The sequence below is a fragment of the Pan paniscus genome, chromosome 3, assembly GCF_029289425.2.
Source record: "Pan paniscus chromosome 3, NHGRI_mPanPan1-v2.0_pri, whole genome shotgun sequence".
In the NCBI taxonomy this organism is placed as follows: domain Eukaryota; kingdom Metazoa; phylum Chordata; class Mammalia; order Primates; family Hominidae; genus Pan; species Pan paniscus.
The window spans coordinates 126,749,660-126,763,643 of NC_073252.2; the positions used below are offsets into that span (position 1 = coordinate 126,749,660).

At 32.4% G+C, this 13,984-nt stretch overlaps 1 protein-coding gene across 7 annotated transcripts in view; it reads right to left on the minus strand.

The window, feature by feature from the left end:
- SCLT1 (sodium channel and clathrin linker 1) overlaps window positions 1-13,984 on the minus strand; it is a 206,320-nt gene that overhangs the window by 105,592 nt on the left and 86,744 nt on the right. For 6 of the 7 annotated variants that reach the window (XM_003823112.5, XM_063603903.1, XM_055111830.2 and 3 more), the window contains 4 exons: window positions 13,451-13,586; window positions 9,373-9,495; window positions 7,575-7,640; window positions 1,873-1,943 (listed from right to left, as the gene is read on the minus strand). In XM_003823112.5, coding sequence (XP_003823160.1) covers window positions 1,873-1,943; window positions 7,575-7,640; window positions 9,373-9,495; window positions 13,451-13,586 — 396 coding nt within the window. The remainder of the gene's footprint in view (window positions 1-1,872; window positions 1,944-7,574; window positions 7,641-9,372; window positions 9,496-13,450; window positions 13,587-13,984) is intronic. The other variant, XM_034959139.3, reaches the window with a different exon arrangement.

Sequence of the window (13,984 nt, forward strand, 5' to 3'; positions counted from 1 at the left end):
ATGTGAAAATCAATAAATGTGATGTATCAACAAAAGACAAAAACCATATGATAATTTCAATTGATGCTGAAAAAGTATTTGATAAAATTCAACATCCCTTTGTGATAAAAACTCTAAAGAAAACCTGGGTATAGGAGAAACATATCTCAACAAAGTAAAAGTCATGTATGACAAACCCACGGGTAATATCATACTGAATGGGGAAAAAGTGAAAGCCTTTCTGCTAATATCTGGAACAAGACAAGGATACCTACTTTCACCACTGTTATTCAACACAGTATGAGGAGTCCTAGCCAAAACAGTCAGACAAGGGAAAGAAATGAAGGGCACCCAAATTGGAAAGGAAGAAGTCAAATTATCCTTGTTTGCAGATGACATGATCTTATATTTAGAAAAACCTAAAGATTCAACCAACAAAACTATTAGATTGGATAAATTAAGTTGCCACATACAAGATCAATGAACAAAAATCAGTATTATTTCCATATGCCAACTGAACAGTCTGAAAAAAAAAAACAAGAAAGTAATCCCATTTACAATAGCTACAAATAAAACAAAATACTCAGGAACAAAAAACCAAAGAAGTAAAATAACTCTAAAAGAAAACTATAAAACTCTGATGAAAGAAATTGAAGATGACACAAAACAATGGAAAGATATTCCATGTTCATGAATCAGAAGAATCAACATTGTTAAAATATCCATAGTACCCAAAGCAATCAAATCTATAGATTAAATGCAATCAAAATACCAATGACATTCTTTACAGAAATAGAAAAAAAATCCTAAAATTTAAAGGGAACCAAACAAGACACAGAATAGCCAAAGCAATCCTGAGCAAAGAGAACAAAGCTAGAGGCATCACATTAACTGACTTCAAATTATACTACAAATGTATAGTAACCAAAACAGAATGGTACTGGCATAAAAACAGACACAGATGAACTGAACAGAGAACCCAGAAATAAATCAATGCATTTATAGTCAACGCATTTTCAACCCCTATCTCTTGCCATATACCAAAATCAAATCAAACTGTATCAAAGACTAAATCTAAGACCTGAAACTATGAAACTACTAGAAGAAAATGTTGGGGAAACACTCCAGACATTCATCTGGGTAAAGATTTCTTGAGGAGGACTTCAAAAGTACAGGCAACCAAAGCAAAAATGTACATATGGGATCGTATCAAGCTAAAAAGCTTCTGGACAGCAAAGGAAACAATAAGTAAATGAAAAAACCCACAGAATGGAAGAAAATATTTGTAAACTACCCACTGGACAAGGGATTAATAACCAGAATTGGAATATATAAGGAGCTAAAACAACTCGAGAGGAAGAAAAAGAACAAATAATGGGCAAAATACCTGAATAGTCATTTTGCAAAAGAAGACATACAAATAAATGGACAATAGGTATATGAAAAAATGCTCAGATGATTTGTGGGTTCCCCATTCGTGGATTCAACCAATTGCAGATTGAAAATATTTTTTAAAACAATAAAAAATAAAAATTTTAAAACAATACAGTATATAATCTATTTGCATTTACATTATACTCGGTATTATAAGTTATCAGATTATTTAAAATATATGGGAAGATGTGCATAGGCTATATACAAATACTTTGTCATTTTATATAAAGGACTTGAACATCTGTGTATTTAAAGGTCTGACTGTATATCACAGTTATCTCCTAATAATCTTGATTTCAGTTTCTTCCCATCCTAACAGATCATATACACAAGAAGATATTGGCAGAAGCTTAACAAAAGGAAGGCAAAAAAACACCCATGGGGAAAATTATAGCATCATCAGCTCCCCTGAAGAAAAATAATTAACAATGAAATAATGAAACTCATTTTTGAAAATACCTAAGTTTTTTTCGGAGTTGTTCGATTATCACACTTTGTTCAGTTACTGTTTTCAGAAACTGTTGGTTAGTCTGCCACAAGAAAAAAAAAGAATCAGTATTAGAATATTTAATAACTGTATCTTTAAAGATGACACATCAGACATACAAGTAGAAAAAAAGTTTAGTGAGATTTATGATAAAGATTAGATTTTTTGAGGGTAAAACATAACCTTGGCCTTCTTTCCTTGCCTTTACTACTTCATTGGATACCTGCTTCACTTGAAACTACCTACACCTGCATTCCTGTCTTATGGCTTTCTTTGGCTATCTGAATCTCTTTTGCTCATCTATCCACCTGTGCATAAAGCTATAAGTGTTATAGAACTAATGTTCCACCCTGTTCTGAGCAGCCTGACATGTCTGAAGGGAACTGGTATATAGAAAACCCAAACTCCCTTCTTGCATGGGTGAAATAATTCTGAGGCTTGTGTTCTACACTGTCTTTCAGAATTCATTAAGTTTTAGTTACTCACAGTGTTAACTTGCTTAATTTTAAAAAGCCCTTTATTGGCTGTCTTCTCTTCTCTTTGATACCACTTCCCCACCTTCTTACTGGTGCTCCCTGGTATTACCTACTAAATAAATGACACGTTTTGGAACTTTTTCCTGAAGGTCGGCTTCTGGAGAAATCCACAGTAAGATATGAAGTAGTCTTCTAGATGTAGAAAAACTTTTCCTAAGGGAATTGATTTTCTTCCATAACTGCTGGTTTTATCCATGATGATACAAATTCCTTATCCCTTTTCTTTATATATTATGGTTGCTCCCGATTGATCTTAATAGTTTTGATTTAATCCTGTCCCAACATACCATGCTTAAATTTCTCCAACTAAAGTCCCTGAGATAGCTTTCATTGTGCTTCTCTCATGCTCTGAGCTCACTGACTTCATATTTTTAACATACTATCGTATTTTCCTCTGCTCAGGATGTCCTCATTCTGTCTGCATTCATTCCTCAATACCATGTGTGGTTTACTCATTCTCAGGTAGAATTAACTGTTTCCTTTCTGTACTTTGATAAAACTTAATACATGCCTTTACAGTGCACATTATATTTAAATATTAAAGTGTAGGTATTCCTGACTAAAATATGAGCCTTTTTAAAGGATCAGCTTTTCCCAGAACTCCTAGTGCCTGGCACATGATTGAGTACATCACAGGCACAACTAGTGTTTTATTATATATACTGCCTTGGCACTAGCATAATTAATGCTTGTGTTTTTGACCATTTGGGAACACCTCAAAGATAGATTACATAGAGCAATTAACAGAAGTATAAGCTAAAATTCTGCATTTTAAGAATCTAGTGCTGGAAACCAAGGTGCTTAACTTGCTAGCAAGCCTAGTAAGAGCTCCACAACTGCATCTGAATATGGCATTGTTGTTCTATATTTATGACCATAAAGAAAATTATGTACTATATTAATATTTCAGAATTAGGAGACTCGAGAAGGTGCAGGGAAGCATCCTTTTCAACCATCATCTATTTAGCACCTTTTTCACTGATTATTTCATATGTCAGCCTGTTTTACCATGGCGACAGAGATTTTATGGTTGATGCATTTTTGCAACTTAGAGAACCTACACTTTCATGCAGGATAGTTAGCATGCAATTAAATATTTTTGAGTAAATTATAGAGATGAGCAAATCTTAAAAAACATTTCAGTAAAGCAAACCTATGGGAAATGTGAAATTATAATATATCTACAGCATAATAAATAGAAATATATACTTTTATGTACCATTCATGTCAGAGCATATCTATTGCATATTACTAATTTGCATTGGTAAAGAAAGATATTTATTTGTATCAATTTGTAGTAAGAATACTTACATGAGTTATGCACTTTTAAAACATGTTTAAGTGTACAATACGTTATTGCTGACTACAGGTACAATATTGCACAGATCTCTAGAGGTTATTCATCTTGTTTGACCGAAACTTCATGTGTGTTGATTAGTAAGTCCCCATTTCTTCTCACCAAAGGCCCTGGAAGTCACCATTCCAATCTCTGTTTCTATAAATCTGTCTACTATAGATACTTCGTATAAGTAAAATCATACAGTGTTTAGTCTTTCTGTGACTGGCTTATTTCATTTAATGCTCTCAAAGTTTATTCATGTTATCACATATTGCATAATTTCCTTCTTTTTAAAGGCTGAATAGCATTCCACTGTATGTTTATACATTTTAATCCACTCCTCTTTGATGGACATTTAAGGTTGTTTTTGTATCTTGGCTAATGTGAATATGCTGCAATAAGCACAGGAATGCTAATATCTCTTCAAGATCTTAATTTCAATACGTTGGGATAAATATTCAGAAGTGGGATTTCTGGATCATATGGTAGTTATATTTTTATTTTTTTGAGGAAACTCTATACTGTGTTCCATGGCAGATGCACCGTTTTGCAATCCCACCAAAAATGTTCAAGGTTTCCAATTTTTCCACATCCTCTTCAACACGTGTTGTCTTTTTTGTTTTGATAATAATCCCTCTGACACATGTGAGGTGATACATCATTGTAGTTTTAGTATTTATGTTTCCCTAATGTTTAGTGACATCGAGCATTGGGCATTTCTTCACATACCCATTGCCTTGGAAAAATATCTATTTAAGTACTTAGCTCATTTAAAAATCAACTTATTAGGTTTGTGTGTCTTTTGTTTTTTACTACTGAGTTATAGAAATTCCTTAAATACTTTGGAGATTATTCCCTTATTGGATATACGGTCTGCAAATATTTTGTCCCATTCCATAGGTTGCCTTTTCACTCTGTTGGTTTCGTTTGCTGTGCAAAAACTTTTTGGTTTGATGTAGTCCCACTTGATTACTTTTTTCCTGCTGTCTGTACTTTTGGTGTCATATCCATGAAATCGTTGCCAAGACCGATGCCATGGAGCTTTTCCCCTAGGTTTTCTTCTAAGAACTTTATAAGTAAGAGGTGTTAGATTTAAGTCTTTAATCCATTTTGGGTTGATATTTGTGTGTTGTGTAAGATAAGAGTCCAAAATCATGTTTTGAATACGAATATCCAGATTTCCCAACTCCATTTTTAATTCCGTTATTGTGTTCTTTAGGTCCATAATTTGTGTGCTACTTTTAAATATTTTTTCTCTGTTGCAACTCTCACTTTGTTCATGCATTGTTCTTTTAACTGTGGTGAGCATCTTCATGAGAGTTATTTTTAATTCCCTATCAGGTAATTCACAACTTCTTTTCATTAGGATTGGTTTCTGGAGATTTATCTTATTTCTTTGTATGGAACATCTTTAGCTGGTTCTTCATTTTTCCTTGACTTTGTGCTCACGTCCATACATTAGAGAAAGCAGGCACCTCTCCCAGTCTTCACAGATTAGCGTCATACAAGAGAAGACCCCCACAAATCAGCTGGCCAGAGATTCAGCAGGCCTCTACCAACTCTTTCCCTCCCCAGGGAAATGCTGGCAGCTGTGGCTTTGTCTGCTTGCTCTGTGATAAGCTGGGGGGTAGGGAACTATAGCATGTATCAGCCCAATCTGCTGTCTCTGTTCTTCCCTAGGTGGCTAGACCATGCTGGACCTATTAGAGCTTCGTGAGACAGATGCTATTTCTCTGGGCTGCCCTAGAGAAGCTGCAGTGCTGGATCAACTTTTCCCCTCCCTAGGGGAAAGTTGAGAACTGAATTTTCATCTACTTACTCTGTGCTGAGAAGAGCACAGGACCAATGCCAACTATCAGTCCAAACCAATGCCTCCATTCTCCCTTGGTTGGCCAGACTATGCTGGATCTGTGAGCTCCGAGACTGGCAAGATAGAGGCCAGTATTCTGGGGACCACCCTCAGAAAATTTGGGGTGATGAATGCACATACCTAATCCCTTCCCTCCCCTGGGTGAAGCTGGGAGCTAAGGGGTCTTTTTTTGATCACATGGCACGGCACTGGGGACAGGGTGTCTAGCAAGAGAGGGTCTCAAATCTCCCTGCTAGCTTTGGTGAGTCTGGTTTTCCAATCCCCCAGGAGGTGAGAACATTTCCATTCATTTCTGATTTATTGCAAAGGAAATTTGTCCATGAATTGTTGCTGAATTGGTGTATCTGTGGGGAGAAGGAGTGTCCAGGATGTCCTACTCTGCATGTTAGTCAAATTATATTGAAAGACAGTTTATTTACTCACTGCATACTCATCAATTTATTCTACATCTATAAAAATCTATTCATTTAATGAGTTTATTCGTGTAATCAGAAAATTTTTTGTCGGAAACTTCTTGATTTTTAAAGGGTACTTTTCTTCAAGTTTGATCTTGACTCATTCTTGCCCCCATAACTATGTTCTGAATGCTCTTTGAACTGTACAAGATCTTATCACTTTGCTTGTTCCCTTTATACTTATCAGTCTTGTTTGCTATTCATTATATACATTAAGAACAACTTAAATTTTAAAATTTCTTTCAACCATTTACTTTTATCTTAACCACCTATATAGTCTTTTCTATATTTTTATAAAACTCTCTTTTATCCATCATGCCATTTCTTTATCAGTTTTCTCGTATCCAGTTTATTCTTAGCTCTGACCTGGAACCATGAATACTTCTGCCTTAGACATTTTTAACATATTCCCTTGGAATATACAACATCCTTTTCCCATGACTTTCTTTCATCAAAATCATAATAAAATAGGGGCTCTGTGATATGATATATCAAAGAATGATACAATTCCAATTCTAGGAGACATATTGAAGAAGTAATGAATAATTATGATGCTAGGTTAAAGTACTAATTCCATATAGAAATATATTAAATTAAAAAATGCCTTTCTTAATTATAGAAATCAGTAACCATTTTGTTCTGGAGTACTAGTACTTTAAAACTCTAAGAAGTATAATATAGTATCAAAAACTGTATGTAATTAGACATTTCAAATGTTAACAGAATAGGTACAGATTGGTTTAATAATTTTTTACATGGTTAAAAAAGAAAAATTTTTAAAGTAGAATAAAATTGGATACTTACTTTTGATGGCACAAATCCATTGTTATACAAAGACATTTTTATTAGGTACTAACAAGAATTAGCACAGTAACTAAGCAAGAATGAAGAAGGGAAAGAGAGAGGAATTACCTGAAGTGTCATAATTCTATTACTCAACAATGAGGTAAAAATAACATTCCAAGAAAGTAAAGAAAACAAAAGTGAGAGAATAAGAAGGTAAAGAGCAGAACTGGAAAGACTAATTCTATTTATTTTAGGAGAAACTTATAGGGAAATTTAGGAGTACCATACCAACACATGGTCCTTAGTTTCCTAAAACTTTTTAGGAAATGGGCTATTAATTCATTAAACAATTACACTATTCTTATTAAATACCTGGCAGTGTGTCAGGTGAAATAAAAAAAATTAAGCATGTACTCTACTCTTGAGGAACTCACTGTCTAGATTAGTCTAAGGAGACCTTACTAAGAATCCTAAGAGGATTTCCAGATTAAGATATATTTCAGAGAGATGTTAGATCTCCAAAAGGTACTGTAAACTGTGTCATGCTATTGAACGAGAAAGCAAAAGCAAAAGAAAAAAGAGTATTATCTAATTTCGTGCAGCATGCTTATTGTTGATTTATATTAACATAAATAAATATGATTATTTATAGGGACAATTTCTAGTTTATATAAATAAGTATACTTACCACTTCCATGTTCTCATTAGTAACATGAAGTTGTTTGGTCAGTTGTTGAAAATCAAATAGCTGATCCTACAGTGGGATGGTAAGAGTAGTATATAAATAGCATTTTGTTGTTTATAACCCATATTTAAAATTAAACTAAAATCAAGTCTAAAATCATTATGCCTAAGTTTAGATAAAATTAGTAGTGTTTCTTATTGCTATTGTGTGAATTAGTAGTTGAAAAACTAAGAAAATTTTTAAATGATTAAAAAATTAAAGTGGCAATGCTGAAATTAATGTGGCTGTTTATTTTATGTCAAATAATTATTTCTAGAAATCATTTATTAAATATTATTTTAAAACTTGAAGAAAGAGATCATAAAAAATTATAAGTGATTAGAAATTCTAAATGCTAGAGAGACCTTGTCCAATATTGGAACGTCACTTTCAAACCTACTCAAAACCTATAATACAAACCATGGCACAGGAGTTACTGCCCACCTTTTTAAAAAAAATTCTCATGCCCCACATTTTAAAAATTGTTTGATTAGCTGTTATGATTCTATTAAACATTATTTGTACAGATGACACAAAGTTGGGAGAGGCTGTAAATATACTGAAAGACAGAATTAAATAGATAACCAGGGAAAAAAGAATGAAGTGCTATTTGTAAAGTCTTGTATAAGGACCCATCAAACTATGTAGCTATAGTAAAAGAATGATATTATTCAGGTGAAAACAAAACAAAAACCCAACCTTGTGGGCTTAGTTGATTGACCTAAATGAGGAAACAGTCCTCAAAGAACTTAATATGAAAAATGGTTTTTAAATCTCAGAGGTTAAAGTCCAACAAATCAGATTGATTACATGTGGACTTTTTTTCAAGCCAGGGCATGTAAAGAAAAATCATTTTGTAAACTGTAAAGCATCACATAAGTATTTTTACAATTTCTTTAGGTAGACATTTCTAATTATAATTACAATAATAGGAATATTCATTAACCAGAATTTGAAAAGTCTGTAAATGAGAGCTGAAGAGAGGTATGAAAACCAACTTATTTAAAGAGCTTCCTCTCAAAATACATAGAAAAGAGGTCAGAATTAGAATTCCTCCATAGTGCTCAATGCACCTAGCAATAAAAGAACCAACAGAAGAATAAAAGAGGTAGATTTCCAAATGGAATAGATGGTCTTGTGAGATAATGAGTTCTTGTCAATAGATGTGTAAAGCAAAAGCTAAAGCTAGATGTCCACTTTGAAAGAGTGTAGAATGATTCTTGCTTTGGGTAGAAAAAAGTCTTTTAATAACCATTAAGATACCTTCCTGTTGTAAAATTCTATTCTGATTAATTTATGATAGACAAAATTGACACCTATTTTAGTAACAGGTCACATTTAAGGGTATTAACATTCGATTTTACATAGTGTTTCCACTGTATTTGAGCAGGTTTCTTCACTGGCCATAAACTAATAAACAATTTTGTTTTGTTTTGTTTTAAAAGTCAGGTAGGAAATCAAGCAAACAAAAACTTTGAAGGTTTATTTATACAAAATAATGTTAAAGTTGCTCTTTAGCACTAAATTCAGCTTTCATTGCTGACAACATTATAGAACCAAATGATCACTGTCCAGTTCTCTAATTAGTTTACCTGTTCAATAGCGTAACCATCAAAGATCTATATATTATTAACATAAATAATAAAGTGATTAGAAATTCTAAATGCTATAGGGTAGAGTCTTAAGCGTTCCCCTCTAAAACAGTTTCTTCAGAGTGCAATTTCTTATTGATATACAAGAAAATGATGAAATCCAAGATTACCTTTTGTTTTTGACTTTCAAATACATGAATCTGGGCCTCAGTCATATGTTCCTGGTAAAGCTTGTGTAGTCTGTCCAACTCCTGAGAAACAGTCTGCCAGAGTTCCACAGCCTGAGTTTTTTCCTATTAAAAAAGTTTGATAACTCATTAAATTATCAGCAGGCTATTTATTGTATAGTACAAATGGATCATTTTCTTTTATAGAATAAGTTCTTATAAAGTCATAAAATAAAATAGAACTGTGTAAAGATGGTATTATAGTTATATTTTTGATATGAAGTTTTATTATTAATAATTTAGAGAGTAAACCTGAAGACATAAAGTTCCTTATTTTGAAATTGTGTTTTTACTCAGATTTAGCTAAAATTAAAATCCTTAACAGAGATGTAGATTTAAACCATGTTCTTTGTTCCACAAGAAAGTATAAGCCCTAGAAACTGATGAAGAAGAAAACTGCCTCCTGGTAAAGTACAATATTTTTTTCCTGATCATAAAAGTAATAAATTTTCATTGTGGAAAATTAGGAAAATACAGAGAAAAACAGGAGAAAATCAGAATCACCTATAATTTTACTACCTGATAATAAATATTGCTAATATCTAGATAAATCATCTTTTTAAATGTTGATGCATTCATGTTTATAAATGTGATTCTTGGGGAGAATTTTGTAATTATTTTAACAAAATTAGGGACAATATAGTGGGCTATTTTTACTTGCCATTTTATAATGATTTTATAATTATAATTTTCTCAGGTCACTATTGTTTGCATACAGTATTATCTAAGTGTGGTACAGAAACTTTTAAACTTTGAAAGGTCCTAGAAGTCAAATTTATCTTCAGAATAATATGTTAACATTTTTCGTCTTTTTACTCTCATCCTCTCACAAATGTACAGTGAAGTTTTCTAAAGTTTATATGATGTGATGCCATCCTTGCTCTAAGGGCTAATGGACTACATGCTTATGCTCCTACTTTTTTTTTAAGTCTCAGTTTTAATTTGTAATACAATAAATACTGATAGATATGTAACCCACAAAAAACATAAGGCACCTTGGAGTACACTGAGGTATACCATGCATTCAGAAAATGAACAAATTGTACATTTTTATAAAGCAAGTGCACTTATGTAACCAGCAGCCAGTTCAAGAGAAAGAACATTACCATCACCTAGAAGCCGGATGACCCTCTTGTGATCTCTTCCAGTTACTATACTCTTCTCCTAAATAACCATTTCCTCGTGTTCCTAACACCATAGATTAGTTTTGCCTAAAACTTAAAAAAAAAAAAAAACTGTAGGCTAATTAAAAATTTTAAAAGTGGTTTTAAAATTTGTAGATAAACACAGAATATGGAGCCAGAAGATATGGGTGTGATCTCTAATTCCTGGCTAAATAGTCCTGGATAATTCACTTCATTTCCTTAAGACTCAAGTTTTCTTTTCAGTAAAATGGTCGTAAAAATGCCTCATACCTCAAAATGTCCCACTGTTTCTCCAGACCTGTCTGACGACAAAAATCACCTAGACTAGTAGTTACACAACCCAGATTCTCCTAGAGCAGTGGTTCTTAAAGGATCAGCATCATCAGCAACACCTCAGAACTGTTAGAGATGTAAATTATTGAGCTCTTTCCCAGACTTCTTGAATCAGAAACTGGGGTGGTGGGGGGTGGGGAGGCACAGCAGAAATCCATGTTTCAAAAAGCCCTCAAGTGATTATGATGTACACTATATAATTTTTAAAAATGGTACAACTTACTATTTGGACAAACTACAATTTAACTGATTCCATATTTAAGATTTTTAAACTATGTCAAATGTTTCATTACGATAAATATTATAATGAATATATTTATTCAAAAATTTTTATATTCAGTTCTTTAGAACAAATTCATAAAATCTATGTGGTGTCATCATCTAATTACTGGATCAAATAATGCAAACATTTCTAAGGCTCTTCTTCCAAACTGACTTCTAGAAAGATTTCTACAAATCATACTGTAACAGAAAAAATATTTTAAACTGAAAATATTAAGCTAGGTACTTAGCAGTGTGCTATTGCTATTGGCTCCTAAAGCAACATGTATACACTACACAGCACCTTTTGTACATAATTTTAATTCTTATTTGTGAGTCTTGCTGTTCAATAATGATAATAATGATAAATAGGCAAATTTATTAACTTACATATGTGCTAGACATATAAGCCTAAATTAATTTCTATTTAATCCCATGAAATCAATTATAAATCTTTCCTAGTCTAGAACAAACAGCATGCTTTCCTCATTATTTCTTTCTTTCATCACATTTAAAAATTCTTTCCATTCATACATTAAAAAAATTAGTGTTAAATACATGTTCCTTATCAAGCTAAATATAGCCTTTCTGACTTACCTAAAATATCACTTTCATAATTATAGAATTTTAAAACCAAATTTTCAGGAAATAAAACCGAATTTTCAGATAATTATCAAATCAAAATTGTAATTTAGAATTTGTAGCCCCCATTTATAAATGAGGAAACTGAGGCACAAGAGTTTTTTTCTATGATCACACACCTGGAAAGTAGAAGAATGGGGATTTAAACCCATACAAGATATGAAACATTTGGGATATAACACTGTAAATTTAAATAAAATTCCCTTATGAATAAAATTCACAAAAAATTAGTTGAAAAACAGGATATATTTAACATAGCTGCTCAAAGATTCTAATTACTATGAGAGAAAAAGAAAAAGTATAATTCTAGAAGAAATATAATGTTAGAAAAATATAGTACTCTTAATATAATCTTTGAAGATGGAAGAAAACAATATCAGAAAAAAGAACACTGAAAAATACAAATTTAGAGAAATAATGGATTTTTTCCTTTAAAAATTTTCATTGACATTAAAATATTCTCTCTACAAAGAACTTAAACAAATTTACAAGAAAAAAACAAACCCATCAAGAAGTGGGCAAAGGAAATGAACAGACACGTCTCAAAAGAAGATATTTATGCAGGCAACAAACATATGAAAAAAAGCTCATTATTACTGGTCATTAGAGGAATGCAAATCAAAATGACAATGGAATACCATCTCATGCCAGTTAGAATGGTGATCATTAAAAAGTCAGGAAACAACAGCTGCTGGAGAGGATGTGGAGAAATAGGAACACTTTTACACTGTTGGTGGGAGTGTAAATTAGCTCAACCATTGTGGAAGACAGAGTGGCAATTCTTCAAGGATCTAGAACTAGAAATACCATTTGATCCAGCAATCCCATTACTGGGTATATACCCAAAGGATTATAAATCATTCTCCTATAAAGACACATGCACATGTATGTTTATTGCAGTACTATTCACAATAGCAAAGACTTGGAACCAACCCAAATGTCCATCAATGATAAACTGGATAAAGAAAATGTGGCACATATACACCATGGAATACTATGCAGCCATAAAAAAGGATGAGATCATGTCCTTTTCAGGGACACGGATGAAGCTGGAAACCATCATTTTCAGCAAACTAACACAGGAACAGAAAACCAAACACTGCATGTTCTCACTCATAAGTGGGAGTTAAACAATGAGAACACATGGACACAGGGAGGGGAACATCACACACCAGGGCCTGTTGTGGGGTTGAGGGCTAGGGGAGGGATAGCATTAGGAGAAATACCTAACGTAGATGATGGGTTGATGGGTGCAGCAAACCACCATGGCATGTGATACCTATATAACAAACCTGCACGTTCTGCACATGTATCCTAGAACTTAAAGTATAATTAAAAAAAAAAAAGAAAAAGAAAAAAAAAGAAAGAAAAAAATATTCTCATAAGAAAAAAACTCACGTCAAAATCTTTATGATTTAATTAAACACATTTGTAACAACCAGTGAGGGTATTTGGCAAGTACGTTTCTAACAGTGAGGGTATTTATTACAAGTGTTGCTACCTGTAACGATTCTTATAAACTGTAGAAAATCATCATGTTACAATTTTATTATTTTGTTATCCATAAATAATGATTAACATGAATTTTTAAAAAGGTATGTTAATTCAGAATACAATTTTTAAAAATACATGTCACTCACTTGATTGGCTAGCTGCAATTGTTCTTGAAGGTTTCTGACTGTTTCATCATCTGCATATATGTCAGTTCCTACCTCTGTGCCAAGGGGAAAGGCCTCCAATTTTTTTTCAACAGCATCTTTTAATTCACCGTGCAACCTTTGAAACAAATAGTTAACATGATAGTCTCAAGTCATTTTTGTAACAGTAATTACTGTTTTGAGGTCAATTAAACATTTGGGTCAACAATAACTCTTTACACAAAATCATTTTTAAGTAGACTTCAAATAAAAAATTAGAAGTGTTTAATTACCATTAAATACTGTGCTATAAGAATCAAAAGATTATATAACAATTTCAATGCATTAAATCGATCACAATTAACTGAAGTATGATTCAGTTTGTCCTAGAGAGGTTTCAATTTTTCAAAAATTTTCAAAAGAGCAAAATTCAGATATTATCTCTTATTAAATGATAAAATAAGCCATTCAGAAAAATTCTAAAATATCTACGTATATCCAGTCAATTAGATGAAAATTATATATTAAATCCTGTAG